Here is a 27,835-nt window from a genome sequence, read left to right as displayed (position 1 = left end):
CAAGCAGTAGAACTCAGTAAAAACAAGCAGTGGAAAAAGGGGAGTGGGAGAACCAAAGAGATCAAATTGCAAGTAGGGACATAGGAAACGGGAGGACATGGGTTGGACTTAATTTCCAAGAAATAGCTGGTCACAATTTGAAGACCCTGAAGCCGCCAAACCTGACGCACTAAAACAAACAAAATGACACAAAGCCACAGGCTGAGGAAGCTGCTTGGATGAGTAGCAAATCATTTCTAACCGAGGAGAAGGACGTCGAGTTTACATGAGTCAGTCTTCAGATAACCAAACCTGAATGACACAGGATGGCGTAACGTCAGCAAAGAGACATAGTCCTGCATATTTTTATTCCTGGAATACTGTGCATCATGGTGATCTATTGATATAGTGGTGACTGAAGCCGAAATTGACACATCATAGTGCATCATGAGGTCATCCGTCCACCTATTCTTTCATCCCATTGGTTTAAAAAGAGACCTAAAGGGCAACGTCACCGATTTTCAACTAGCTTTCTATAGCTTTTAATTAGGGTGTAAATGTCCATTAATGCATTTAAACTTCCCTATATTAAAATATTTCTATGCTTCTAGCTGAAAGACTCCTCCAGATGACATCACCTGAAGGAGTTTTTCATCATTAGGAGTTCAGATGATGTAATTTGGGGGAGCTCTGGAACTAGGGTTCATTTACATGTACTCCCCAAACTAAAACCAAAAGAAGCAAGTTCAATATCAGTGAATAGCTTTAAAGTAAATCAGTAACTAAGCACCAACAAAATGTTTTTAACTTCACTTCATATTCAAAAGTTTTACATGCAGCAAAGATAATACAATGACATGCTTCCATCTCTAATACACAAAGTTAGATACTAAATTCTCAGCATGTTAGATTATTCATACATGATCTTATACATGCAAATACAATGAAATGCTTATACAGTAATTGCATTGTGTACATTTTTTCATTTGATAACATAATTACAATTAGTCATTTAGCAGATGCTTTGGTCCAAAGCCATTTACAAGTAAGCAGGGACACAAGGGACAGCTTAGGGGTTCAGTCTCTTCAGCCCAGGGATACTTCAGCTTGTGGTCAGCAGGACCAGGAGTCAAACCACTGACTAACCCCAGCTAACACACAGAATGCAACTGTCAACACTTGGCTTTACAACACACAATGATATTTGATTCATTATTTGACAAACCATTTACTAAAAAAGACTAAAAGTTAGTTACAGGTAAATACAATCTTGAGAAATAAAAAAAGGCACATGTGTATATCACATGTGAGTCATTAGGCCTTTTGTTTGTCTCCCTAACTAGTCGACTTTGTCCATGGTCACTCACTTTTTGAGGACAGCCGGCAGCTTTATACATGAGCTCTGATCCTTCCATTTCTAATGATAATAGCAGTGGTAGGAAGTAGGCGACCGGGGAACCTTTAGTGGCAGCACGGATTATTCTGCCAGCGTGCTGCCCCTTAATCTACAACTAGTGACTTAAACATATACTGTAGTATCTCCCAGTCTGTAGTAACTGCAGTAACTCTACCTAGTATTTAATTCAGAGACAGGTCTGACAGTCCATTGGAGAGGACTTACAGAGAGATTAAACATAAAAGTAAAACAAAGCATGTGAGTTTGTTAATGGCTTATAACTGATAACTATCAAACATTAGAATATGAAGAGTAAAACAATTAGTAAAAACTAAATGACAATTTATGAAATCTTTCAAATTACTACTAAAACTGCAGTAGTACCTTTGTATCATTTAAAGCCCACCTTTTACTAATTAGATCGTTTTAAAGGACTGGCCTTATAGACAAACAATAAAATATGTTTTGGGGGTGGGTTAGAATAATGGTGGGGCCCCTTCTATGCTGCAGAATTACTATAACCTATCACAGGGGTCTTGTTATGTTAGTTAAAATACTAAAATTCTGGTCTCAGGTTGAGCAAAGCAGTAACAATAGTTATATCACAGTCATAGGTCAAATCCAATGGATGATTTGGATAAATCCATCGTCTTTTTCTTCATCCATGTCAAAAGAGTTTGTGTAGATCAAACTGCTGAGTGCAAATCAGTTCATTTCCTGCATTGTGGGGAAATTCAATCATTGTATTGATACCACTGATTAAAGGTCAACAGAGGGAATTATAGTCTTCAAATGGTGGAAATACTAATAAATCACAGCTTTAACTAAAGACAAACCAAACCATACATGTTATATGTATTGTACTGTAAACAGTGACAACAACATGCCAGTGAGAAGTAGTTGATATTAAGGAGACAGGTGTCCTCTGGCCACAAAAGACAAGTACTTTGCTTTCATATTTCTTCTCTGTGCTTATTTTGTCATGTTTCAGTTCTTCCTGCTGTGCTCGTTATTCAGCTGGTGTTTGTGTTGGCATGGTAGTCATCACTACAATGGCCTAAAGAGAAGAGAAAGAAGAGTAATCCAGTGCCTGACTCCACGACTCCCGAGTTATGTTGCATAGAGCTATTTCAGCACTGTCGGTCCATACTGTCAAATAATCTCTAATTCCGTGGAACATGCATGACTTTGACTGTAATGTGTGTGGAAGTGGATATTTTAATCTCGTCTTACCTCGCTCTTTGTGGAACGTAGTGCTGCCCCAGCCAGAGAACACATTATAATGAAAATAACAATACCAGCTAAAGTGTAGAACAGGAACAGGGCATCCAAACACAATCCCATGTTCTGAACAAACACAGAAACAACATAAAAACACACTAGTTTAGTTTGTCAGCAGTGATTAGTATTACACCTTAGGACGATGCTAGTTTCTTGACCATAATAACCATTTAAACAGCACTAGTCCCTCTGCATAGAGTGATCAGGTTTTCCACTCAAACAGTGATACAGACAAGAAATAGTCAGGGGCCCATATTAAGGCTGGTTTGAGTCTTAAGACCCTGGTTTAAGGATGGGTGTCCACATTTTGGACAGAGAAGACAGATGGTATGAGAGAGGAGTATGTGAAGCCATTTATGTTCACATGGAGAATCATTTTCTCAACAAAGGAGGAGGCCTCAGGCACAACCTGTCTCCCATTTTTCATGCCGCCCTTTCATCCATCCCCAGGAAGATTAAGACCACTTCACACATCCAACAAGAGGGCCACACCTAATGACCCCCATCTTAGGGGTTTAGGGAGTTAGGATTGGGCTAGAAAGTGGCTAAACTTTTCTAAACAATAAGAATTCTAGTTGACGTAATTCACTCTTCGGATCAGAGTGACTTATGGAGATCCACAGGGTTTCAGGGCAAAGGCTTCTTACTATATACATCTTTCTATCTTTCAGGCAATACTTTTAAGAAACAGTTGCTATGCCGACGACACCCAATTCTATTTATCTGGGGAACCAGATGACGCAAATTAATTTGTCAAACTTCAAGCGTATCTAAAAGACATGAAAAGCTTAATGTCCTGTAAGGGCTTTTTCACTCTACGCAATCCCTATCAGTTCAGCATACTGTGCTCTGGCCAAAGGTGTGCTCAGGCAGACTTCTTTGACTCTGATATTTCCTTCTAATTACACATGAATACATTTAGCTGACAACCTTCTTCCATCTGTAGTAACTCAAAATTAGGAACATCTGGTCTCAAAGCGAAAAAAAAAAAAGCCTTTATTTGCACATGGATGCATTGGGTTCTTCTAGACTGAACTACTGTCACTCACTGCTCCCAGTTTAGTTTTGGGACATTAAACTTGCTTTGGACGTGATCAAGATTATAATGGAGCCATAACAAATACAATAATATATTAATACTATTAAATATCACCTCAGAATATGAAGACCACTCCATATCATCAGTGTCTGTTGTATTGAATTCCATGTAGTCGTGTCTCAACATTCTTAAGTCAGATAACATGTTCGAAACACTCCAAAATGCAAAAAGTATGGTCACTATACTCAGAGCCATCGATATCGTGACCTATACAACAGAGAGAGATGTAGGAAAAACAGAATGTTAGTAGTAGAGTAGATACAGTCATTGTTCTTAAAGTACATAGACAATGTTGAAAACCCAACAAAATACCATAAATTAACTAATGTAACTCTACAAAAGTAGTTAAACCTTAACATGTTTCCTGTTACATGGTAAAGATGTCTGTGGATGGACATGTCCTCCTATCAGTTACTGCAATACTTGGCAATATTATCCTCATGTCACTTACCATTTTCTTGGTCAGATTGTGCTCCGTCAGAATGAACAGGATCCCACATATGATGAACTACAAGACGAAGAAAAAAACGTATTTCTTTATACGTGACTAAAATTTGTCAAACTGCATTAGAATTTTTTTTTTTGTGTAAACCAATAAAGTAAGATTAAATCTACTGTTAATTTAATTATTAGCCATTTATGTTCTTTAGTGGTAAAGAATAGCAAATAATGTAAATTATTGACTCTGTTGTCCATTGATAAATAATTGTTTTGTCTTGCTACCTACCAGTGTTCCTATCCGTAAGACAGGTACCACGGTTGTCCAAAAGATGTGAAATTCAGTATTGATATTGTCTGATAGGGAAACAATGAAGAACGACAAACCCAAGAGCAGCATAATGGTCTAAGAGAAAATCCAAATCATCTACCATTAATTTTTCTATGCATTTATTCATCGTTACCTGTTGCTCTAACCAGTTCTGAAATGTGTGAAATACCTTGATACATTTGCTAAAGGGTAATGTGTGAACAGTGTGTGTGTAGTTCTCACGCCAACAATCTTGGGTTGGACCTTCAAGAAGCGGTGCAAAGGTTTGCTGCCCCCCACTGTGGTGCCTTGAAGACTTGCATTATTCCCACCTGGTCCACTTGCTGGGTGGAACTCAACAGACATCTAATGGACAAACACACACAGGACAGAGACAGGCTGAAAACATTAAAAGGGACATTAACTTGTATTAATGTCACTAACATAACTCGAGATAGGTGGCATTTTTAATTTTTCTGAGTCTGATTCAGCTAAACAATTCTTCTTGTTACAGAATCCTACATTTGATTGTCACTTAATTTGTCTGCAGCATCAATTGCATCAACTACAGAATCCTAGTTATTTCCTGTTCGCTGCACATGTTATAACTTTTATTTTTTTAAAACTTTTATTATCCTAATCTTTCTGATTATTTCCAAATAAGAAAACAAACAAACAAAAACTTTTTTCAATGTGGTCTGAGACATTGTGCATCAAAAACAAAAGATCAGATAAGATCAAGAGATAATATTTGCCACAGCATCACACCATCAACTGCACCCTGAACCAGTGATACAAAGCAAAACTGATTCATGTATTCATGTCAGTTATGCCAGATTCTGACCCTACAGTACCATCCAAACGTCACAGCAGACGTCAAGAAACAAGAATCCACATGTAAATAAATATTTCTGTATCTGTGCACTATCAGCCCTGATCTGGTAACATGACTATGTGCAACATTACACAGACATAAAGTGTGTAAACCTGACCAGTGTGTATCCAGTAAACCAACCACAGCTGTTAAGGGTTCCCATCATGTTTTTGTTTTTAACAGCATTATAGAACAAACTGAGTTCTGAAGTATCATATTCCATAATTGTGGCCCTTTTGCTGAAAATGATGTGTCAGCCAAAGTAGATCTGCACCTTCAAAGTCAACAGTTCCCATTTAATATGTGCAGAGGAGACTCTTAATGTGAAAAGACACGTATCCAGATGCTGACGAATAATGTTACAGAGCAGTGTGAAACCTGTATGTTAAAATCCTGATGCTGACATCAAACTATGTACTGACAATTATCGTCGGAGGAAATACAAACAGTGTCTAAAAGCAACTTGTCTTTATCGTCCACTCTGCTGAAGTTGCAGATAAGTTTTGCATTTGATTTCAAACCAACTATTTGTTACTTGATCATGAAAAGTGTTTTTTAAGTGTCATATCCCAAACACAGCTGTTACAAACAAAGAAATACATTAGAAAACAAATGGAAAAACTGACCTTGTCGTGCAGTCGTGTGATTGACACTGAAGTTCAGTGTTAAGTCATGTGACGACTTCACATCTGGAACAGTGAAGGGGGTTTGTGAACGATCAGTTCCTTTTGAACTGATCTAGTCAGTCAGTTAGTGCATTGTAATTCATTTAATGGCTGTTACTTGCTGATTCAAATTGTTTCAGTTCAGTTCAAATCACCAACTATTGTGTTACTGGACCTGATGGGAGTGTGTACATGTGCTTGTCTGACTTTCAGTGACTGACTTTCAAAATCATAGACTCCCAAACCACAATCGAACTTTCCTTCACAAAAACACAAGGAAAGAAAGAGGTGCATTGTTTCCCTCTGTGTGTGTGTGAGTGTGTGTGTGTGTGTGTGTGTGTGTGTGTGAGAGAGAGAATTGGGGGTGGGCAGCACCATGCACGTAGCTTTATAAGCGGCAGGGCTAAAATGGAAAAGAAGACATGTGATGAAATAGTTTGAGTGAAAGAAGAGACAACATTTCCTGTTTTTAGCCCCAAAATGACAGCAGTGCCCAAGCAGTACAGGATGACGTAACATCACAAAGAGACATTGTTCATTTTTTAAAAACATTTACTAAAAAAGACTGTGTGAACGTTAGACAGGTAAATCCAGTATTAAGAAAAAAACAAACATGGCACATGTGAATCTTCCTAGAAGTTAAAGTAGTTGAAGCTTTTTGGGAGAGTGGCAAAAAGAAAAAGGTCAAATTTAATCTCAGCTAAAGTTTGTCAGAAGGTATGTGTGAGAATCCAAAGCTAATCGGAAGACGTTTCTAATGAGACCAAAATGGAGTTTTATCACCATCAGACTAGAGGCTACAACAGGTAAAGAACCCGGGCTGCACTCGTTGCATGTTCAGTCTCTCCTATCTCAGATTCTACAGCTTGTAACTCATTCAGAGGAGTCATTAGGCCTTTTGTTGGTCTCCCTAACTAGTCTACTTCTTGCATAGTCACTCACTTTTTGAGGACAGCCGGCAGATTTATACATGAGCTCTGATCCTTCCATTTCTAATGATAATAGCAGTGGTAGGAAGTAGGCGACGATAATACTATGACACATTTAACTATGAACTATGATACCAAAAACAGCAGAACTGTCCATTATTGCAGATTTAACTTGTTTCATATGTGTTAAATGTGTAAATAGGAAACTATTAACAAGCTGCCCATCAAACAGTTTTAATCACATGCATCACAAAGAATCTCATTGTCAGAATGCTTGGTGCACCCCGGACAGGTGTCCAGTCTAAAGCAGGGCAGACACAGAGAAATACAACCTCTCACACACATGGGAAATTTACAGTCATCAATACTGTTTCTGACTCTAATAATGGTGGGGCCCCTTCTATGCTGCAGAATTACTATAACCTATCACAGGGGTCTTGTTATGTTAGTTAAAATACTAAAATTCTGGTCTCAGGTTGAGCAAAGCAATAACAATAGTTCTATCACAGTTATAGGTCAAATCCAATGGATGATTTGGAAAAACCAACCACCTTTTTTATCCACGAGAAAAGAATTTATGTAGATCAAACTGCTGAGTGCAAATAAGTTCATTTCCTGCATTGTGGCGAAATGCAATCATTGTATCGATTCTGCTGATAAAAGGTCAACAGAGGGAATTATAGTCTTCAAATGGTGGAAATAATAATAAATCACAGCTTTAACTAAAGACAAACCAAACCATACATGTTATATGTATTGTACTGTAAACAGTGACAACAACATGCCAGTGAAAAGTAGTTGATATTAAGGAGACAGGTGTCCTCTGGCCACAAAAGACAAGTCTTCCTCCTGTGCTCGTTATTCAGCTGGTGTTTGTGTTGGCATGGTAGTCATCACTACAATGGCCTAAAGAGAAGAGAAAGAACAGCAATCCAGTGCCTGACTCCACGAGTCCAAAGTTATGTTGCAACTTTGGTGGAACTAAGATATTTAGCAAATTAATCTCTTATTCTCTCTCTAAATCCTCTAACGCTGCCACTTCCCTGTCATGAATTCCTTCTCTGTGCTGCTGTCACTGAACCTGCCGCTCCACGTTGTGTAGCTTCTCACGCTGACCACGTAGGTTGTACTTGGCTCCAAGTGTTGACCAAGTATTTCATAGTAGTTCAATCCATCAATGGTAGCCTGTTCGACATACGTAGACACCTGTTGATGGACCACACAGCGAGGATGGTTTAACTCAAAGGTTTGGGACAAACAAAAGTCCATGTCTGCATCTACGTGTCCGTGAGCTCAGTGTTACCTTTTGTGTGTCTCCTTTCTTATAGTACGTCACATTGGCAGCCAAGCTACTAGCGATGGCGCCGATGTGATTCGTCTTCCACCTCAGTTGAAAGTTGCCGTTGGATTCTATCACCGAGATGATTGTTGGGGTTTTAGGTTTTACTGCAGAGGAACAGGAATTACAAAGTGAGATCCGTGCAAGTCAAGTCAAGTCAAGTCAAGTGGCTTTTATTGTCATTTCTACTATACACAGTGGTACACAGTACACAGTAGAAACGAGATAACGTTCCTCCAAGAACCAAAGTGCATCAAAACAACACAAGCTGTGTAAAGTCCATCAAGTGCAACCTAGTGCAAACAGTGCAGATGAAAAACAGTACAGACAGTGTAGACAGACAACACAAAATAACACAGGACAGGACACAGAACCTGAGACAGTGCCGACCAGTAAACCTATTGTATACTATTTTACAATACAGTACAGCCATTTGTGCTAAAGGTGCAAAAAGAGCAGCATGTTAACAGTGCAATTGCAGTGGAATGTGCAAAAAACCCATCAACACCCATTCACCGCCCGTCTGGATCGGGCTGTTTGTGGCATCACCACACTGATGGAAGTCAACTTACTTCTGGAAGTGATGTCAACGGTTTGGGACTCGATCACTCGGTCCCCTTTCCAAACTGTGGCTTTATGAGTCTCCCCAGTAACAAGCATCATTGACACAGAGCAACAACAGCCAGCGTCACACTCGTGGAACGTGCAGCGCTTTTCCCTGTGGGAAACGTGCACAACATGATTTGCATGTTATCTGCTTCCAAAACCCAAACATACAAAACTAAAGGAAAACCGAACTCACCCATATCCGTTGTTTCTCATGAGAGTTAAGTTGTATTCAGAGCAGTTTTGTGCGTCAAATTGGCAACACATGACTTTTTCATAGTCATTGGTACATTCAAGATCTGAGCTTGTTCTCATATTAATTCCTTCATGAAATAGATATTATAAAAAAACAGATCAGTTATTAAAAGAGATAAAAACAGGACTATTAAACGGTCTACGTGTACATGTACACACACACATACCAGTTAGAGCCAATACAGTGGCAGCGTTTCCTAAAATCAGCAGGATAAAAGACACCGCGCCACCAATTCGTCTGAAAATTAAACATAAAAGTTATTTTTTTTCTCTTTAGTTCGACAGCTTTGATGATACAAAGGACAAAAACTTTGCCCAAGAATCCAGATTACCTGTTAAAGTCCATCCCGAGGTGATTTATTCCGCTGTTTTCCTTCGAAAGCTACAGTACAGCTCAGTTCCTGCCCCTTTCCCCGGGAGCGCCACAGCTCTTCAGTGCGCACAGTACAATGCAGCGGTCTTCCTGCTTTGGAGCAGCTACGTTACTGGAAAACGTTGCGCCACCAATTCAGGGGAAATGGCGGGAACGACCCAAGTGTAAACACGTCTGAGAGAACCAAAAAGAAAACAGGAAAAAATGCACGAGTTTTCATTAGAGGCGACACATGTTTGTAAAGACATGAACATTCACAGTGATATTTGACACAGCAGTGGCGCCATGTTTAATTAATAGCATTTGTAGAACTGTGTGTATGTTCTTTGTTAGTGTGTTACCAGAAACACTTTGTCAGACCCAGAAAGGCCCATTTCACAAAAACACACTAATGTTGCCACATTGCTCTTCACTGCAAATGTGATGTAAGTTCCAAAGCTTAGTTTTCTCACATTAGTCAACCCTGCACTAAAATGCAAATCATTCTCTGCTTAAAGTGCTTAAAGTTTATCAACAGAAAATGGACACTAGTGTCATTTCACCGTGAGACGATTTTTATACTGTGTTTAAACATTTTATTCATATGGGAAGGTGGGAAGTAACGTAATACATTTATAAAATTTTTGTACCTGAATACAGTTGTAAAGTACTTTACTGGAGTATTTGCATTGTAGTTCACTTGTAAGTCGCTTTGGATAAAAGCGTCTGCTAAATGACTAAATGTAATTGTAAATGTAAACACTGAGGGAAATTACCCTCAATTAGTTAAAATTACCCGTTGTGTATATACAAAGTGATTAAAGTATGCTCCACTTTTACTAGCTGCTGGTTTCAATCCACATCAAGTCCAACAGGTCTTTGGCACCTATCTTTACCAGGTGTGACACAAAATACAACGTCTGTGCAATCAGTTTCAGAGGAGACACCAATGATTGCAAAGTCTACTCATTTTTATGTCCATTTCCTGTCAATTGTTATGATTTTCTCCCACAAAAACCCAAGGTATTTTCAATGTGGTAAGGCTGTAAAATAAATGTAGCGGAGTTAAAGCCCAAAGCAATGTAGTAGATAGTGGGTCCTGGGGTCACAGGATCTACAAGAAGGTGCAATAACGGTTTTATCGCTTCACAACTGACATCTTCAGATATAGAAAGGGACAAGAATGATGACTGTCAACTGCGTACACCTGGTTTCTTCAGTCATGTTTTGTGAGGGTGGTCCCCTTCTTGGGTTTTAGTACAAATAGAAGGGGTTTGAGAGATACAAGTCAGGAGACACCTACATCCATGTGTTCTTCTCTATGCTGGCATGTATTAAACTGAGATGGTTCATCACGCTGAGTTCTGTCAAGATTTAGTAACACTTGACTAAAGAAGAGTGACAAATTTCTATCACATAACTCAGCATTTAATGACACAATAACACATATAATGATGATACAGTATGTAGATGTTGAGTATAAAACTTTATGATACCAAAAACAGCAGAACTCTCCATTATTGCAGATTTAACTTGTTTCATATGTGTTAAATGTGTAAATAGGAAACTATTAACAAGCTGCCCATCAAACTGTTTTAATCACATGCATCAAAAGGAATCTCATTGTCAGAATGCTTGGTGCACCCTGGACAGGTGTCCAGTCATCAATACTGTTTCTGACTGTGGACAGAAACCTACACTAGCCAAAGAAAACATGCAAAGTCCACATAGAAAGACAGACTGAGATTCAAACTGGGGATTTTCTAGTAGCTGCATGGATTATTCTGCCAAGAACTAGTAATTTAAAAATATACTGTAGTATCTCCCAGTCTGTAGTAACTGCAGTAACTCTACCTAGTATTTAATTCACTGACAGTCAATTGGAGAGGACTTACAGAGAGATTAAACATAAAAGTAAAAGAAAGCATGTGAGTTTCTTAATGGCTTATAACTGATAACTATCAAACATTAGAATATGAACAGTAAAACAATTAGTAAAAACGAAATGACATTTTATAAAATCTTTCAAATTACTACTAAAACTGCAGTAGTACCTTTATATCATTTAAAGCCCACCTTTTACTAAATAGATCGTTTTAAAGGACTGGCCTTATAGACAAACAATAAAATATGTTTTGGGGGTGGGTTAGAATAATGGTGGGGCCCCTTCTATGCTGCAGAATTACTATAACCTATCACAGGGGTCTTGTTATGTTAGTTAAAATACTAAAATTCTGGTCTCAGGTTGAGCAAAGCAGTAACAATAGTTATATCACAGTCATAGGTCAAATCAAATGGATGATTTGAAAAAGCCAACCACCTTTTTTATCCACGAGAAAAGAATTTATGTAGATCAAACTGCTGAGTGCAAATAAGTTCATTTCCTGCATTGTGGGGAAATTCAATAATTGTATTGATACCACTGATTAAAGGTCAACAGAGGGAATTATAGTCTTCAAATGGTGGAAATAATAATAAATCACAGCTTTAACTAAAGACAAACCAAACCATACATGTTATATGTATTGTACTGTAAACAGTGACAACAACATGCCAGTGAGAAGTAGTTGATATTAAGGAGACAGGTGTCCTCTGGCCATGAAAGACAAGTCTTCCTCCTGTGCTCGTTATTCAGCTGGTGTTTGTGTTGGCATGGTAGTCATCACTACAATGGCCTAAAGAGAAGAGAAAGAACAGCAATCCAGTGCCTGACTCCACGAGTCCAAAGTTATGTTGCAACTTTGGTGGAACTAAGATATTTAGCAAATTAATCTCTTATTCTCTCTCTAAGTGGAACATGTATGTCTCACCTGGCTCCTTGTGGAACGTAGTGCTGCCCCAGCCAGAGAAGACATTGTAATGAAAATAACAATACTAACTAAAGTGTAGAACAGGAACAGGACTTCCAAACAGAATTCCATGCTCTAAACAAAGACAAATACACATATCTCAAACAGGTGAAAAACACATAAAAACACACTAGTTTAGTTTGTCAGCAGTGAGTAGTATTACACCTTGTAGTCATAGTAAAAACGTCTTCTGTATGTGAAAAAAGTTAAGTAGAATATCATGGTCGAAGCACAGCAAAATCCCGAAAGTATGGCCACTATACTCAGAGCCAACGATAGAGTGACCTACACATCAGAGAGAGATGTAGGAAAAACAGAAAGGTGATAGTTAATAGTAGAGTAGATACAGTCATTTTTCCTACAGTACATAGACAATGTTGAGAACCCAACAAAATACCATAAATGAACTAATGTAACTCTACAAAAGTAGTTAAGATGTGTGTGGACTTACCGTTTTCTTGGTCAGATTGTTTTCTGTCAGAATGAACAGGATCCCACATATGATGAACTATATGAGGAACACGAGGAAAAAAAGTCATTTCTTTATTCATGACTAAAATGTTTTTGTGTAAACCAATAAAGTTATCTTAAATCAACTGTTAATTAATTCTTAGCCATTTATGTTCTTTAGTGGTAAAGAATAGTATATATAGTATGAATATTCCTGTATGAGCCTCTGTTGTCCATTGATAAATAATTGTTTTGTCTTGCTACCTACCATTGCTCCCATCCAAAAGACAGGTATCCTGGTTGTCGAATCGTAGTTATATACAAATTTGTTACCTACAGTTATGGAAACGATGAAGAACGACAAACCCAAGGGCACCATAATGGTCTAAGAGAAAATCAAAATCATATAGCATTAATTTTTCTATGCATTTATTCATCATTACTTGTTGCTTTAACCAGTTCAGAAATGTGTGAAATACCTTGATACATTTGCTAAAGGGTAATGTGTGAACAGTGTGTGTGTAGTTCTCACGCCAACAATCTTGGGTTGGCCCTTCAAGAAGCGGTGCAAAGGTTTGCTGCCCCCCACTGTGGTGCCTTGAAGACTTGCATTATTCCCACCTGGTCCACTTGCTGGGTGGAACTCAACAGACATCTAATGGACAAACACACACAGGACAGAGACAGGCTGAAAACATTAAAAGGGGCATTAACTTGTATTAATGTCACTAACATAAGTCGAGATAGCTGCCATTTAGATTTTACTGAGTCTGATTCAGATAAACAATTCTTCTTGTTACAGAATCCTAAATTTGATTGTCACTTAATTTGTCTGCAGCATCAATTGCATCAACTACAGAATCCTAGTTATTTCCTGTTCGCTGCACATGTTATAACTTTTATTTTTTTTAAACTTTTATTATCCTAATCTTTCTGATTATTTCCAAATAAGAAAACAAACAAACAAAAACTTTTTTCAATGTGGTCTGAGACATTGTGCATCAAAAACAAAAGATCAGATAAGATCAAGAGATAATATTTGCCACAGCATCACACCATCAACTGCACCCTGAACCAGTGATACAAAGCAAAACTGATTCATGTATTCATGTCAGTTATGCCAGATTCTGACCCTACAGTACCATCCAAACGTCACAGCAGACGTCAAGAAACAAGAATCCACATGTAAATAAATATTTCTGTATCTGTGCACTATCAGCCCTGATCTGGTAACATGACTATGTGCAACATTACACAGACATAAAGTGTGTAAACCTGACCAGTGTGTATCCAGTAAACCAACCACAGCTGTTAAGGGTTCCCATCATGTTTTTGTTTTTAACAGCATTATAGAACAAACTGAGTTCTGAAGTATCATATTCCATAATTGTGGCCCTTTTGCTGAAAATGATGTGTCAGCCAAAGTAGATCTGCACCTTCAAAGTCAACAGTTCCCATTTAATATGTGCAGAGGAGACTCTTAATGTGAAAAGACACGTATCCAGATGCTGACGAATAATGTTACAGAGCAGTGTGAAACCTGTATGTTAAAATCCTGATGCTGACATCAAACTATGTACTGACAATTATCGTCGGAGGAAATACAAACAGTGTCTAAAAGCAACTTGTCTTTATCGTCCACTCTGCTGAAGTTGCAGATAAGTTTTGCATTTGATTTCAAACCAACTATTTGTTACTTGATCATGAAAAGTGTTTTTTAAGTGTCATATCCCAAACACAGCTGTTACAAACAAAGAAATACATTAGAAAACAAATGGAAAAACTGACCTTGTCGTGCAGTCGTGTGATTCACGCTGAAGTTCAGTGTTAGTTCATGTGACGACTTCACATCTGGAACAGTGAAGGGGGTTTGTGAACGATCAGTTCATTTTGAACTGATCTAGTCAGTCAGTTAGTGCATTGTAATTCATTTAATGGCTGTTACTTGCTGATTCAAATTGTTTCAGTTCAGTTCAAATCACCAACTATTGTGTTACTGGACCTGATGGGAGTGTGTACATGTGCTTGTCTGACTTTCAGTGACTGACTTTCAAAATCATAGACTCCCAAACCACAATCGAACTTTCCTTCACAAAAACACAAGGAAAGAAAGAGGTGCATTGTTTCCCTCTGTGTGTGTGTGAGTGTGTGTGTGTGTGTGTGTGTGTGTGTGTGTGAGAGAGAGAATTGGGGGTGGGCAGCACCATGCACGTAGCTTTATAAGCGGCAGGGCTAAAATGGAAAAGAAGACATGTGATGAAATAGTTTGAGTGAAAGAAGAGACAACATTTCCTGTTTTTAGCCGCAAAATGACAGCAGTGCCCAAGCAGTACAGGATGACGTAACATCACAAAGAGACATTGTTCATTTTTTAAAAACATTTACTAAAAAAGACTGTGTGAACGTTAGACAGGTAAATCCAGTATTAAGAAAAAAACAAACATGGCACATGTGAATCTTCCTAGAAGTTAAAGTAGTTGAAGCTTTTTGGGAGAGTGGCAAAAAGAAAAAGGTCAAATTTAATCTCAGCTAAAGTTTGTCAGAAGGTATGTGTGAGAATCCAAAGCTAATCGGAAGACGTTTCTAATGAGACCAAAATGGAGTTTTATCACCATCAGACTAGAGGCTACAACAGGTAAAGAACCCGGGCTGCACTCGTTGCATGTTCAGTCTCTCCTATCTCAGATTCTACAGCTTGTAACTCATTCAGAGGAGTCATTAGGCCTTTTGTTGGTCTCCCTAACTAGTCTACTTCTTGCATAGTCACTCACTTTTTGAGGACAGCCGGCAGATTTATACATGAGCTCTGATCCTTCCATTTCTAATGATAATAGCAGTGGTAGGAAGTAGGCGACGATAATACTATGACACATTTAACTATGAACTATGATACCAAAAACAGCAGAACTGTCCATTATTGCAGATTTAACTTGTTTCATATGTGTTAAATGTGTAAATAGGAAACTATTAACAAGCTGCCCATCAAACAGTTTTAATCACATGCATCACAAAGAATCTCATTGTCAGAATGCTTGGTGCACCCTGGACAGGTGTCCAGTCTAAAGCAGGGCAGACACAGAGAAATACAACCTCTCACACACATGGGAAATTTACAGTCATCAATACTGTTTCTGACTGTGGACAGAAACCTACAGTAGCCAAAGAAAACATGCAAAGTCCACATAGAAAGACAGACTGAGATTCAAACTGGGGATTTTCTAGTAGCTGCATGGATTATTCTGCCAAGAACTAGTGATTTCAAAATATACTGTAGTATCTCCCAGTCTGTAGTAACTGCAGTAACTCTACCTAGTATTTAATTCACTGACAGTCCATTGGAGAGGACTTACAGAGAGATTAAACATAAAAGTAAAAGAAAGCATGTGAGTTTCTTAATGGCTTATAACTGATAACTATCAAACATTAGAATATGAACAGTAAAACAATTAGTAAAAACGAAATGACATTTTATAAAATCTTTCAAATTACTACTAAAACTGCAGTAGTACCTTTATATCATTTAAAGCCCACCTTTTACTAATTAGATTGTTTTAAAGGACTGGCCTTATAGACAAACAATAAAATATGTTTTGGGGGTGGGTTAGAATAATGGTGGGGCCCCTTCTATGCTGCAGAATTACTATAACCTATCACAGGGGTCTTGTTATGTTAGTTAAAATACTAAAATTCTGGTCTCAGGTTGAGCAAAGCAGTAACAATAGTTATATCACAGTCATAGGTCAAATCAAATGGATGATTTGCATAAATCCATTGTCTTTTTCTTCATCCATGTCAAAAGAGTTTGTGTAGATCAAACTGCTGAGTGCAAATCAGTTCATTTCCTGCATTGTGGGGAAATTCAATCATTGTATTGATACCACTGATTAAAGGTCAACAGAGGGAATTATAGTCTTCAAACGGTGGAAATAATAATAAATCACAGCTTTAACTAAAGACAAACCAAACCATACATGTGATATGTATTGTACTGTAAACAGTGACAACAACATAGCAGTGAAAAGTAGTTGATATTAAGGAGACAGGTGTCCTCTGGCCATGAAAGACAAGTCTTCCTCCTGTGCTCGTTATTCAGCTGGTGTTTGTGTTGGCATGGTAGTCATCACTACAATGGCCTAAAGAGAAGAGAAAGAAGAGTAATCCAGTGCCTGACTCCTCGACTCCCAAGTCATGTTTCTACTTTGGTGAAACTAAGATATTTTGTAAATTAATCTCTTATTCTCTGTCTAAGTGGAACATGTATGTCTCACCTGGCTCCTTGTGGAACGTAGTGCTGCCCCAGCCAGAGAAGACATTGTAATGAAAATAACAATACTAACTAAAGTGTAGAACAGGAACAGGACTTCCAAACAGAATCCCATGCTCTAAACAAAGACAAATACACATATCTCAAACAGGTGAAAAACACATAAAAACACACTAGTTTAGTTTGTCAGCAGTGAGTAGTATTACACCTTAGGACGATGCTAGTTTCTTGACCATAATAACCATTTAAACAGCACTAGTCCCTCTGCATAGAGTGATCAGGTTTTCCACTCAAACAGTGATACAGACAAGAAATAGTCAGGGGCCCATATTAAGGCTGAAACCATTTTCTCCTAATTTAAATGTTTCTGACAAGATTCCTGTCCAATTGTCATGAGTCCACAGTTTTCAGTCTATGCAAAATCTGGGTAAATGTCAGGAAGTAGCCATTTACAATAATCAGTAAGATGGGGGTTGGTAGGTGTGGCCCTGGTTTGAGGATGGCCATAGTTCTTTGACCGGGATATTTCCTTCTAATTACACATAAAAACCTTTCTCTGACAACCTTCTTCCATCTGTGGCATATTGGAACATCGGGTCACGAAGCGTAAAGAAAAAAAACATGCATTCGTTTCTTCTAGACTGAACTACTGTAACTGACTACTTCCAGTTTACTTTTGGGAAAAGAGACAGTCTGCTCTTAAGAGTGGACTTAAGACTTTCCTTTTTTATAACACTTATAGTCTGACCTGGCTCAGGTGAAGTCTTTTTACTGCAAAATCGTTTTATATGCTTTCCTAAAAAGTCTTTTCTGTTAATGAATGAAATGTAGACACAAGAGTGAGTTATGTTCATGCACCAAGCGTCATTTTTTACTCCTTACACATTTAAATGCTGCCATAAAACTTGCTTTGAATGTGGTCAAGATTCTAATGGAACAATAACAGAAATAACAATTTTTAATTATCACCTCAGTATATGAATCCCAGTCAATATTCATTGGATTGTGGTCATAATAAAAAGGGCTTCCATAGTGGAAAAATCTTAGGTAGGATATCATGATCGAAGCACAGTAAAATCCCGAAAGTATGGCCACTATACTCAGAGCCAACGATAGAGTGACCTACACATCAGAGAGAGATGTAGGAAAAATAGAAAGATGATAGTTAATAGAGGAGTAGATACAGTCATTGTTCTTACAGTACATAGACAATGTTGAGAACCCAACAAAATACCATAAATGAACTAATGTAACTCTACAAAAGTAGTTAAGATGTGTGTGGACTTACCGTTTTCTTGGTCAGATTGTTTTCTGTCAGAATGAACAGGATCCCACATATGACGAACTATATGAGGAACACGAGGAAAAAAAGTCATTTCTTTATTCATGACTAATATGTTTTTGTGTAAACCAATAAAGTTATCTTAAATCAACTGTTAACTTAATTCTTAGCCATTTATGTTCTTTAGTGGTAAAGAATAGTATATATAGTATGAATATTCCTGTATGAGCTTCTTTTGTCCATTGATAGATAATTGTTTTGTCTTGCTACCTACCACTGCTCCCATCCAAAAGACAGGTATCGTGGTTGTCGAAACGTAGTGAGATGCAAGGTCGTTACCTACAGTTATGGAAACAATGAAGAACGACAAACCCAAGGGCACCATAATGGTCTAAGAGAAAATCAAAATCATATAGCATTAATTTTTCTATCCATTTATTCATCATTACTTGTTGCTCCAAGTAGTTCAGAAATGTGTGAAATATTTGGATTTTTCTATTGTTTTCTCGGTTTGGTGATAAAATCCTTACTTGTTGCTTTAACCAGTTCTGAAATGTGTGAAATACCTTGATACAATTGCTAAAGGGTAATGTGTGAACAGTGTGTGTGTAGTTCTCACGCCAACAATCTTGGGTTGGCCCTTCAAGAAGCGGTGCAAAGGTTTGCTGCCCCCCACTGTGGTGCCTTGAAGACTTGCATTATTCCCACCTGGTCCACTTGCTGGGTGGAACTCAACAGACATCTAATGGACAAACACACACAGGACAGAGACAGGCTGAAAACATTAAAAGGGGCATTAACTTGTATTAATGTCACTAACATAAGTCGAGATAGCTGCCATTTAGATTTTACTGAGTCTGATTCAGATAAACAATTCTTCTTGTTACAGAATCCTAAATTTGATTGTCACTTAATTTGTCTGCAGCATCAAAACCGTGTTACCGTCTGAACAAAAGGCAACATCTGATCTACACGCTGAGAGGAAACTCTAGTTAATGAACCTGCAACCATCGTTCACCTGGACTAAGTAGCATTGTGTTTGTAGAGACGATCTTACTTGTATCCGATGGTCCAACAATTATCGGCTCCAGAGATCGTTGTATGACTAATAAAGAAACCGTGAAATTGTGCATTTAATTTGCTGCCATGTGATTAGTGATCGTATATTCATGTTGAGAGCAGACGTACCTAATAAATTGGCCAGTGAGTGCATAACCCATTTAAAAATATATGTATTCAACAACTACAGCTCCCAATAAGCTCTGTAGCATAACAATGGCTGAGACTCATGAAATATTAGTTTGTGTAATGCTAATAAGTGTAATAAAAACAGATGATCTATGATTTATTTTAAAACATATTTATCATAACCGGTTTAAATTAACTGTTACGAACAGCAGTTCAGTTATCCTACAACACTAAAAACCCAGAGTTACAGACCAGAGACAAAACTTTCTGTATGTTAAATGAGCTTAGATCCCGATGCTGACATCAAGCATTTAACTGACAATTATAATCTGAGGAAATACAAAAATTTACTAAAAAGCAACTTGTCTTTATCGTCCACTCTGCTGAAGTTGCAGATAAGTTTTGCATTTGATTTCAAACCAACTATTTGTTACTTGATCATGAAAAGTGTTCTTTAAGTGCCATATCCCAAATACAGCTGTTACAAACTAAGAAATACATTAGAAAACAAATGGAAAAACTGACCTTGCCGTGCAGTCGTGTGATTGACACTGAAGTTCAGTGTTAGTTCGTGTGACGACTTTACATCCGGAACAGTGAGGGCGGTTTGTGAACGATCAGTTCATTTTGAACTGATCAATTGGATTGGTAGTTATTGAGTGAATAAAAAAATAACTCAAATCTTTTACTACCACCACTACTACTTCTACTACTAATAATAATAATATAAAGCTAAAATACAATGAAGTCAGTTACTGCATTTAATTCATTTAATGGCTGTTACTTTCTGATTCAAATTGTTTCCGTTCAGTTCAAATCAACAACTACTGTGGTTATTGCTCGACTGGACCTGGCAGGAGTGTGTGTATATGTGCTTGTCTGACACTCAAGTGATTTTTGATTTAAGGGTCTCTAATGATCAACTCCAAAAACTGAGTCTAAATTCCCTTCACAAAACAAGAAGGGAGGGAAGAGGAAGGAAAGAACGAGGAGCATTCGCTCTGTGTGTGTGTGTGTATGTGTAGGAGAGAGAGCGTAGGGGGGTGGGGGTGTAGCCCCAAGCACGTGGGTTTAAAAAACAGGAAGGGCTGAAATGGAGAAGTAGAGGGAATGTGAGGACAAAGTTTGGGAGAGCAGAGAAAAGAGAGACTAGAGTTCCTGGTTTTATCAACCAAAAATGAGAGCGGTGCCCAAGAAGTAGAAATGAATGAGAACGAGTAGTGAAAAATCAAGTCAGGTTTTTATTGTCAGTTCTTCCACATGTACAGTACATACATACAGGGAACTGAAATTGCATTTCTCTCGGATCCATGGTGCTACAGGTAGTTCCAACAGTGGAGCCTAAGATCTATGTCACATAAATATAAAAATATAAAATACACTATACAATTCAACTATAATATAAGGACATTGGAGAGTATACTAATAAAAATACAATACAAAGTACAATAACGTAAAAGCAGCGCAAGGCACATGGCAGATGGAGTGCAAACCAGTAAAGTGTACATCAGTGCAGGTAACAGAATTAGTGCAAAAATGGCTTATTCAGACTGGTAAAAGTGGCAGAGTGCAGAGGGCTCAAGAGCAGTTCTTTGAATTAAGTTTACATGTGAGGTAGTAGGGGGTTATAGTTCTGTGCCTGTACAGTACAGTACTGAGGCCGAAGAGGGAAGGGGGGGCAAGTTCGGGAGCGAGTTCAGCTTCCTGACAGCCTGATGGATGAAGCTGTCCTTCAACCTGCTGGTCCTGGCCTGTAGGTTCCGCAGTCTCCTCCCTGATGGCAGCAGGCTGAAGAAGCTGTGTGACGGGTGAGTGGGATCACCCGCAATGCAGAGGGCTTTGCGGGTGAGACGGGTTCCATAAATGTCCTGGAGGGAGGGAAGAGAGACACCAATGATCTTCTCAGCTTCTCTCACTATGCGTTTCAGAGTCTTCCGGCATTCCAATGAGAAGGAATGTGGGAAGAAACAAGACACAATTGCAAGTAGGGACATAAGAAACAGGAGGAGATGGGTTGGACTTAATTTCTAAGAAATAGCTGTCACATTTTGAAGACGACAAGAGAAAATGAAGGTTGATTAGAACAGAACCATAAAACACTTTAAGGCTGATAAATGTGAGGCACCAAAAGAAACTAAATGACACAGGATGATGTAACATCAGCAAAGAGACATGGTCCTGCTTATTTGTATTCCTGGAATACTGTGCATCATGGTGATCTATTGATATAGTGGTGACTGAAGGTGAAATTGACATATCAGAGTGTGTCCCGTGGTCATCCGTCCACCTATCCTTCCATCCCATTGGTTTAAAAGAGACTTGAAGTAAAGCATTATGTGAGCACCAATAAAATGTTTTTAACCTCACTTCATATTCACAGTGGTTCCTCTAATTTTAAGTTTTACATGCAGCAAAAATAATGTGCAGTCCAGTGCCAACATTGCGAAACAAAAATATATGCAATAATTGCACTGTTTGTAGTTTTTCGTTTGCTCAAACACAAAATGCAACTGTCAGCATTTTACAACACTGAATCATGATTTTATATTTGACAAAAGAAACGATGTGTGTTAAAGTTACTCATAGAGTACAAGTAAGTCAGTGATTAACAAATGAAATAAATATGGCACATGTGTAAATCTTCCTAAATGAAAGTGGCAAAAAGAAAAAGGTCAAATTTAATCTCAGCTAAAGTTTGTCAGAAGGTATGTGTGAGAATCCAAAGCTAATCGGAAGACGTTTCTAATGAGACCAAAATGGAGTTTTATCACCATCAGACTAGAGGCTACAACAGGTAAAGAACCCGGGCTGCACTCGTTGCATGTTCAGTCTCTCCTATCTCAGATTCTACAGCTTGTAACTCCTTCAGAGGAGTCATTAGGCCTTTTGTTGGTCTCCCTAACTAGTCTACTTCTTGCATAGTCACTGACTTTTTGAGGACAGCCGGCAGATTTATACATGAGCTCTGATCCTTCCATTTCTAATGATAATAGCAGTGGTAGGAAGTAGGCGACCATAATACTATGACACATTTAACTATGAACTATGATACCAAAAACAGCAGTACTACTAGGGAAATTACCCGCAATTAGTTAAAATTACCCGTCGTGTATATACAAAGTGATTAGAGTATGCTCCACTTTTACTAGCTGCTGGTTTCAATCCACATCAAGTCCAACAGGTCTTTGGCACCTATCTTTACCAGGTGTGACACAAAATACAACTTCTGTGCAAACTAAGCATCAGTTTCTAAGGAGACACCAATGATTGCAAAGTCTACTCATTTTTATGTCCATTTCCTGTAAATTGTTATGATTTTCTCTTTTCTCTTTTAGTACAAATAGAAGGGGTTTGAGAGATACAAGTCAGAAGACACCTACATCCATGTGTTCTTCTCTATGCTGGCATGTATTAAACTGAGATGGTTCATCACGCTGAGTTCTGTCAAGATTTAGTAACACTTGACTAAAGAAGAGTGACAAATTTCTATCACATAACTCAGCATTTAATGACACAATAACACATATAATGATGATACAGTATGTAGATGTTGAGTATAAAACTTTATGATACCAAAAACAGCAGAACTGTCCATTATTGCAGATTTAACTTGTTTCATATGTGTTAAATGTGTAAATAGGAAACTATTAACAAGCTGCCCATCAAACTGTTTTAATCACATGCATCGAAAGGAATCTCATTGTCAGAATGCTTGGTGCACCCTGGACAGGTGTCCAGTCATCAATACTGTTTCTGACTGTGGACAGAAACCTACAGTAGCCAAAGAAAACATGCAAAGTCCACATAGAAAGACAGACTGAGATTCAAACTGGGGATTTTCTAGTAGCTGCATGGATTATTCTGCCAAGAACTAGTGATTTAAAAATATACTGTAGTATCTCCCAGTCTGTAGTAACTGCAGTAACTCTACCTAGTATTTAATTCACTGACAGTCCATTGGAGAGGACTTACAGAGAGATTAAACATAAAAGTAAAAGAAAGCATGTGAGTAACTGATAACTATCAAACATTAGAATATAAACTGTAAAACAATTAGTAAAAACGAAATTATATTTTATAAAATCTTTCAAATTACTACTAAAACTGCAGTAGTACCTTTATATCATTTAAAGCCCACCTTTTACTAAATAGATCGTTTTAAAGGACTGGCCTTATAGACAAACAATAAAATATGTTTTGGGGGTGGGTTAGAATAATGGTGGGGCCCCTTCTATGCTGCAGAATTACTATAACCTATCACAGGGGTCTTGTTATGTTAGTTAAAATACTAAAATTCTGGTCTCAGGTTGAGCAAAGCAGTAACAATAGTTATATCACAGTCATAGGTCAAATCAAATGGATGATTTGAAAAAGCCAACCACCTTTTTTATCCACGAGAAAAGAATTTATGTAGATCAAACTGCTGAGTGCAAATAAGTTCATTTCCTGCATTGTGGGGAAATTCAATCATTGTATTGATACCACTGATTAAAGGTCAACAGAGGGAATTATAGTCTTCAAACGGTGGAAATAATAATAAATCACAGCTTTAACTAAAGACGAACCAAACCATACATGTTATATGTATTGTACTGTAAACAGTGACAACAACATGCCAGTGAGAAGTAGTTGATATTAAGGAGACAGGTGTCCTCTGGCCATGAAAGACAAGTCTTCCTCCTGTGCTCGTTATTCAGCTGGTGTTTGTGTTGGCATGGTAGTCATCACTACAATGGCCTAAAGAGAAGAGAAAGAAGAGTAATCCAGTGCCTGACTCCACGACTCCCAAGTTATTTTGCAACTTTGGTGAAACTAAGATATTTTGTAAATTAATCTCTTATTCTCTGTCTAAGTGGAACATGTATGTCTCACCTGGCTCCTTGTGGAACGTAGTGCTGCCCCAGCCAGAGAAGACATTGTAATGAAAATAACAATACTAACTAAAGTGTAGAACAGGAACAGGACTTCCAAACAGAATTCCATGCTCTAAACAAAGACAAATACACATATCTCAAACATGTGAAAAACACATAAAAACACACTAGTTTAGTTTGTCAGCAGTGAGTAGTATTACACCTTGTAGTCATAGTAAAAACGTCTTCTGTATGTGAAAAAAGTTAAGTAGAATATCATGGTCGAAGCACAGCAAAATCCCGAAAGTATGGCCACTATACTCAGAGCCAACGATAGAGTGACCTACACATCAGAGAGAGATGTAGGAAAAACAGAAAGGTGATAGTTAATAGTAGAGTAGATACAGTCATTGTTCTTACAGTACATAGACAATGTTGAGAACCCAACAAAATACCATAAATGAACTAATGTAACTCTACAAAAGTAGTTAGACCTTAACATGTTTCCTGTTACATGGTAAAGATGTGTGTGGACTTACCGTTTTCTTGGTCAGATTGTTTTCTGTCAGAATGAACAGGATCCCACATATGATGAACTATATGAGGAACACGAGGAAAAAAAGTCATTTCTTTATTCATGACTAAAATGTTTTTGTGTAAACCAATAAAGTTATCTTAAATCAACTGTTAATTAATTCTTAGCCATTTATGTTCTTTAGTGGTAAAGAATAGTATATATAGTATGAATATTCCTGTATGAGCCTCTGTTGTCCATTGATAAATAATTGTTTTGTCTTGCTACCTACCATTGCTCCCATCCAAAAGACAGGTATCCTGGTTGTCGAATCGTAGTTATATACAAATTTGTTACCTACAGTTATGGAAACGATGAAGAACGACAAACCCAAGGGCACCATAATGGTCTAAGAGAAAATCAAAATCATATAGCATTAATTTTTCTATGCATTTATTCATCATTACTTGTTGCTTTAACCAGTTCAGAAATGTGTGAAATACCTTGATACATTTGCTAAAGGGTAATGTGTGAACAGTGTGTGTGTAGTTCTCACGCCAACAATCTTGGGTTGGCCCTTCAAGAAGCGGTGCAAAGGTTTGCTGCCCCCCACTGTGGTGCCTTGAAGACTTGCATTATTCCCACCTGGTCCACTTGCTGGGTGGAACTCAACAGACATCTAATGGACAAACACACACAGGACAGAGACAGGCTGAAAACATTAAAAGGGGCATTAACTTGTATTAATGTCACTAACATAAGTCGAGATAGCTGCCATTTAGATTTTACTGAGTCTGATTCAGATAAACAATTCTTCTTGTTACAGAATCCTAAATTTGATTGTCACTTAATTTGTCTGCAGCATCAATTGCATCAACTACAGAATCCTAGTTATTTCCTGTTCGCTGCACATGTTATAACTTTTATTTTTTTAAAACTTTTATTATCCTAATCTTTCTGATTATTTCCAAATAAGAAAACAAACAAACAAAAACTTTTTTCAATGTGGTCTGAGACATTGTGCATCAAAAACAAAAGATCAGATAAGATCAAGAGATAATATTTGCCACAGCATCACACCATCAACTGCACCCTGAACCAGTGATACAAAGCAAAACTGATTCATGTATTCATGTCAGTTATGCCAGATTCTGACCCTACAGTACCATCCAAACGTCACAGCAGACGTCAAGAAACAAGAATCCACATGTAAATAAATATTTCTGTATCTGTGCACTATCAGCCCTGATCTGGTAACATGACTATGTGCAACATTACACAGACATAAAGTGTGTAAACCTGACCAGTGTGTATCCAGTAAACCAACCACAGCTGTTAAGGGTTCCCATCATGTTTTTGTTTTTAACAGCATTATAGAACAAACTGAGTTCTGAAGTATCATATTCCATAATTGTGGCCCTTTTGCTGAAAATGATGTGTCAGCCAAAGTAGATCTGCACCTTCAAAGTCAACAGTTCCCATTTAATATGTGCAGAGGAGACTCTTAATGTGAAAAGACACGTATCCAGATGCTGACGAATAATGTTACAGAGCAGTGTGAAACCTGTATGTTAAAATCCTGATGCTGACATCAAACTATGTACTGACAATTATCGTCGGAGGAAATACAAACAGTGTCTAAAAGCAACTTGTCTTTATCGTCCACTCTGCTGAAGTTGCAGATAAGTTTTGCATTTGATTTCAAACCAACTATTTGTTACTTGATCATGAAAAGTGTTTTTTAAGTGTCATATCCCAAACACAGCTGTTACAAACAAAGAAATACATTAGAAAACAAATGGAAAAACTGACCTTGTCGTGCAGTCGTGTGATTCACGCTGAAGTTCAGTGTTAGTTCATGTGACGACTTCACATTTGGAACCGTGAAGGGGGTTTGTGAACGATCAGTTCCTTTTGAACTGATCTAGTCAGTCAGTTAGTGCATTGTAATTCATTTAATGGCTGTTACTTGCTGATTCAAATTGTTTCAGTTCAGTTCAAATCACCAACCATTGTGTTACTGGACCTGATGGGAGTGTGTACATGTGCTTGTCTGACTTTCAGTGACTGACTTTCAAAATCATAGACTCCCAAACCACAATCGAACTTTCCTTCACAAAAACACAAGGAAAGAAAGAGGTGCATTCTTTCCCTGTCTGTGTGTGTGTGTGTGAGTGTGTGAGAGAGAGAATTGGGGGTGGGCAGCACCATGCACGTAGCTTTATAAGCGGCAGGGCTAAAATGGAAAACAAGACATGTGATGAAATAGTTTGAGTGAAAGAAGAGACAACATTTCCTGTTTTTAGCCCCAAAATGACAGCAGTGCCCAAGCAGTACAGGATGATGTAACATCACAAAGAGACATTGTTCATTTTTTAAAAACATTTACTAAAAAAGACTGTGTGAACGTTAGACAGGTAAATCCAGTATTAAGAAAAAAACAAACATGGCACATGTGAATCTTCCTAGAAGTTAAAGTAGTTGAAGCTTTTTGGGAGAGTGGCAAAAAGAAAAAGGTCAAATTTAATCTCAGCTAAAGTTTGTCAGAAGGTATGTGTGAGAATCCAAAGCTAATCGGAAGACGTTTCTAATGAGACCAAAATGGAGTTTTATCACCATCAGACTAGAGGCTACAACAGGTAAAGAACCCGGGCTGCACTCGTTGCATGTTCAGTCTCTCCTATCTCAGATTCTACAGCTTGTAACTCATTCAGAGGAGTCATTAGGCCTTTTGTTGGTCTCCCTAACTAGTCTACTTCTTGCATAGTCACTCACTTTTTGAGGACAGCCGGCAGATTTATACATGAGCTCTGATCCTTCCATTTCTAATGATAATAGCAGTGGTAGGAAGTAGGCGACGATAATACTATGACACATTTAACTATGAACTATGATACCAAAAACAGCAGAAC

General features: G+C 37.9%; 2 protein-coding genes across 3 annotated transcripts; both read right to left on the bottom strand.

Moving 5' to 3' along the window:
* Positions 1 to 777: 777 nt before the first annotated feature.
* LOC137106154 (membrane-spanning 4-domains subfamily A member 4A-like) lies at positions 778 to 20,100 on the bottom strand. The gene is made up of 24 exons (XM_067489201.1): positions 20,082 to 20,100; positions 18,988 to 19,110; positions 18,643 to 18,759; positions 18,375 to 18,431; positions 18,056 to 18,208; positions 17,091 to 17,204; positions 14,611 to 16,955; positions 13,355 to 13,477; positions 13,091 to 13,207; positions 12,824 to 12,880; positions 12,538 to 12,657; positions 12,334 to 12,447; positions 9,504 to 12,198; positions 9,339 to 9,409; positions 9,113 to 9,239; positions 8,883 to 9,028; positions 8,275 to 8,417; positions 6,004 to 8,177; positions 4,747 to 4,869; positions 4,483 to 4,599; positions 4,207 to 4,263; positions 3,810 to 3,962; positions 2,609 to 2,722; positions 778 to 2,432 (listed from the first exon to the last, which is right to left on the bottom strand). Exons 2-7 carry the CDS (start codon positions 19,108 to 19,110, stop codon positions 16,908 to 16,910), a joined length of 612 nt encoding a protein of 203 aa, XP_067345302.1. The 5' UTR covers positions 20,082 to 20,100; the 3' UTR covers positions 778 to 2,432; positions 2,609 to 2,722; positions 3,810 to 3,962; positions 4,207 to 4,263; positions 4,483 to 4,599; positions 4,747 to 4,869; positions 6,004 to 8,177; positions 8,275 to 8,417; positions 8,883 to 9,028; positions 9,113 to 9,239; positions 9,339 to 9,409; positions 9,504 to 12,198; positions 12,334 to 12,447; positions 12,538 to 12,657; positions 12,824 to 12,880; positions 13,091 to 13,207; positions 13,355 to 13,477; positions 14,611 to 16,907.
* Positions 20,101 to 20,834: 734 nt separating this feature from the next.
* Positions 20,835 to 27,764, bottom strand: LOC137106169 (membrane-spanning 4-domains subfamily A member 15-like). 2 transcript variants are annotated; one of them, XR_010911899.1, is made up of 8 exons: positions 26,736 to 27,764; positions 25,480 to 25,602; positions 25,216 to 25,332; positions 24,949 to 25,005; positions 24,633 to 24,752; positions 24,429 to 24,542; positions 24,173 to 24,293; positions 20,835 to 21,424 (listed from the first exon to the last, which is right to left on the bottom strand). XR_010911899.1 is itself a non-coding variant. In XM_067489260.1 (7 exons), exons 2-7 carry the CDS (start codon positions 25,600 to 25,602, stop codon positions 24,246 to 24,248), a joined length of 579 nt encoding a protein of 192 aa, XP_067345361.1. In that variant the 5' UTR covers positions 26,736 to 27,764; the 3' UTR covers positions 23,040 to 24,245. The 2 variants fall into 2 exon arrangements, 1 of the variants encoding a protein (XP_067345361.1); XM_067489260.1 differs by lacking the exon at positions 20,835 to 21,424 and having other exon boundaries at positions 23,040 to 24,293.
* Between the last annotated feature and the right edge of the window lie 71 nt (positions 27,765 to 27,835).

This window comes from Channa argus, chromosome 2 (genome assembly GCF_033026475.1).
Source record: "Channa argus isolate prfri chromosome 2, Channa argus male v1.0, whole genome shotgun sequence".
Classification (NCBI taxonomy): Eukaryota; Metazoa; Chordata; class Actinopteri; order Anabantiformes; family Channidae; genus Channa; species Channa argus.
Note: the sequence above shows the minus strand (reverse complement) of the source record. Positions and strands in the feature narration are given on the sequence as shown.

Bases quoted from the DNA above. Each gene is read 5' to 3' on its own strand.
- LOC137106154 (XM_067489201.1), bottom strand. From the start codon at position 19,110: ATGTCTGTTGAGTTCCACCCAGCAAGTGGACCAGGTGGGAATAATGCA. The intron at 18,432-18,642 runs GTAGGTAGCAAG...TTCCTCATATAG, and splicing joins TCTTTTGGATGGGAGCAGTG to TTCGTCATATGTGGGATCCT. The intron at 18,209-18,374 runs GTAAGTCCACAC...TCTGATGTGTAG, and splicing joins ACAATCTGACCAAGAAAACG to GTCACTCTATCGTTGGCTCT.
- LOC137106169 (XM_067489260.1), bottom strand. From the start codon at position 25,602: ATGTCTGTTGAGTTCCACCCAGCAAGTGGACCAGGTGGGAATAATGCA. The intron at 25,333-25,479 runs GTGAGAACTACA...ATTTTCTCTTAG, and splicing joins GCCAACCCAAGATTGTTGGC to ACCATTATGGTGCCCTTGGG. The intron at 24,543-24,632 runs GTGTAATACTAC...GTCTTTGTTTAG, and splicing joins GTTTTTACTATGACTACAAG to AGCATGGAATTCTGTTTGGA.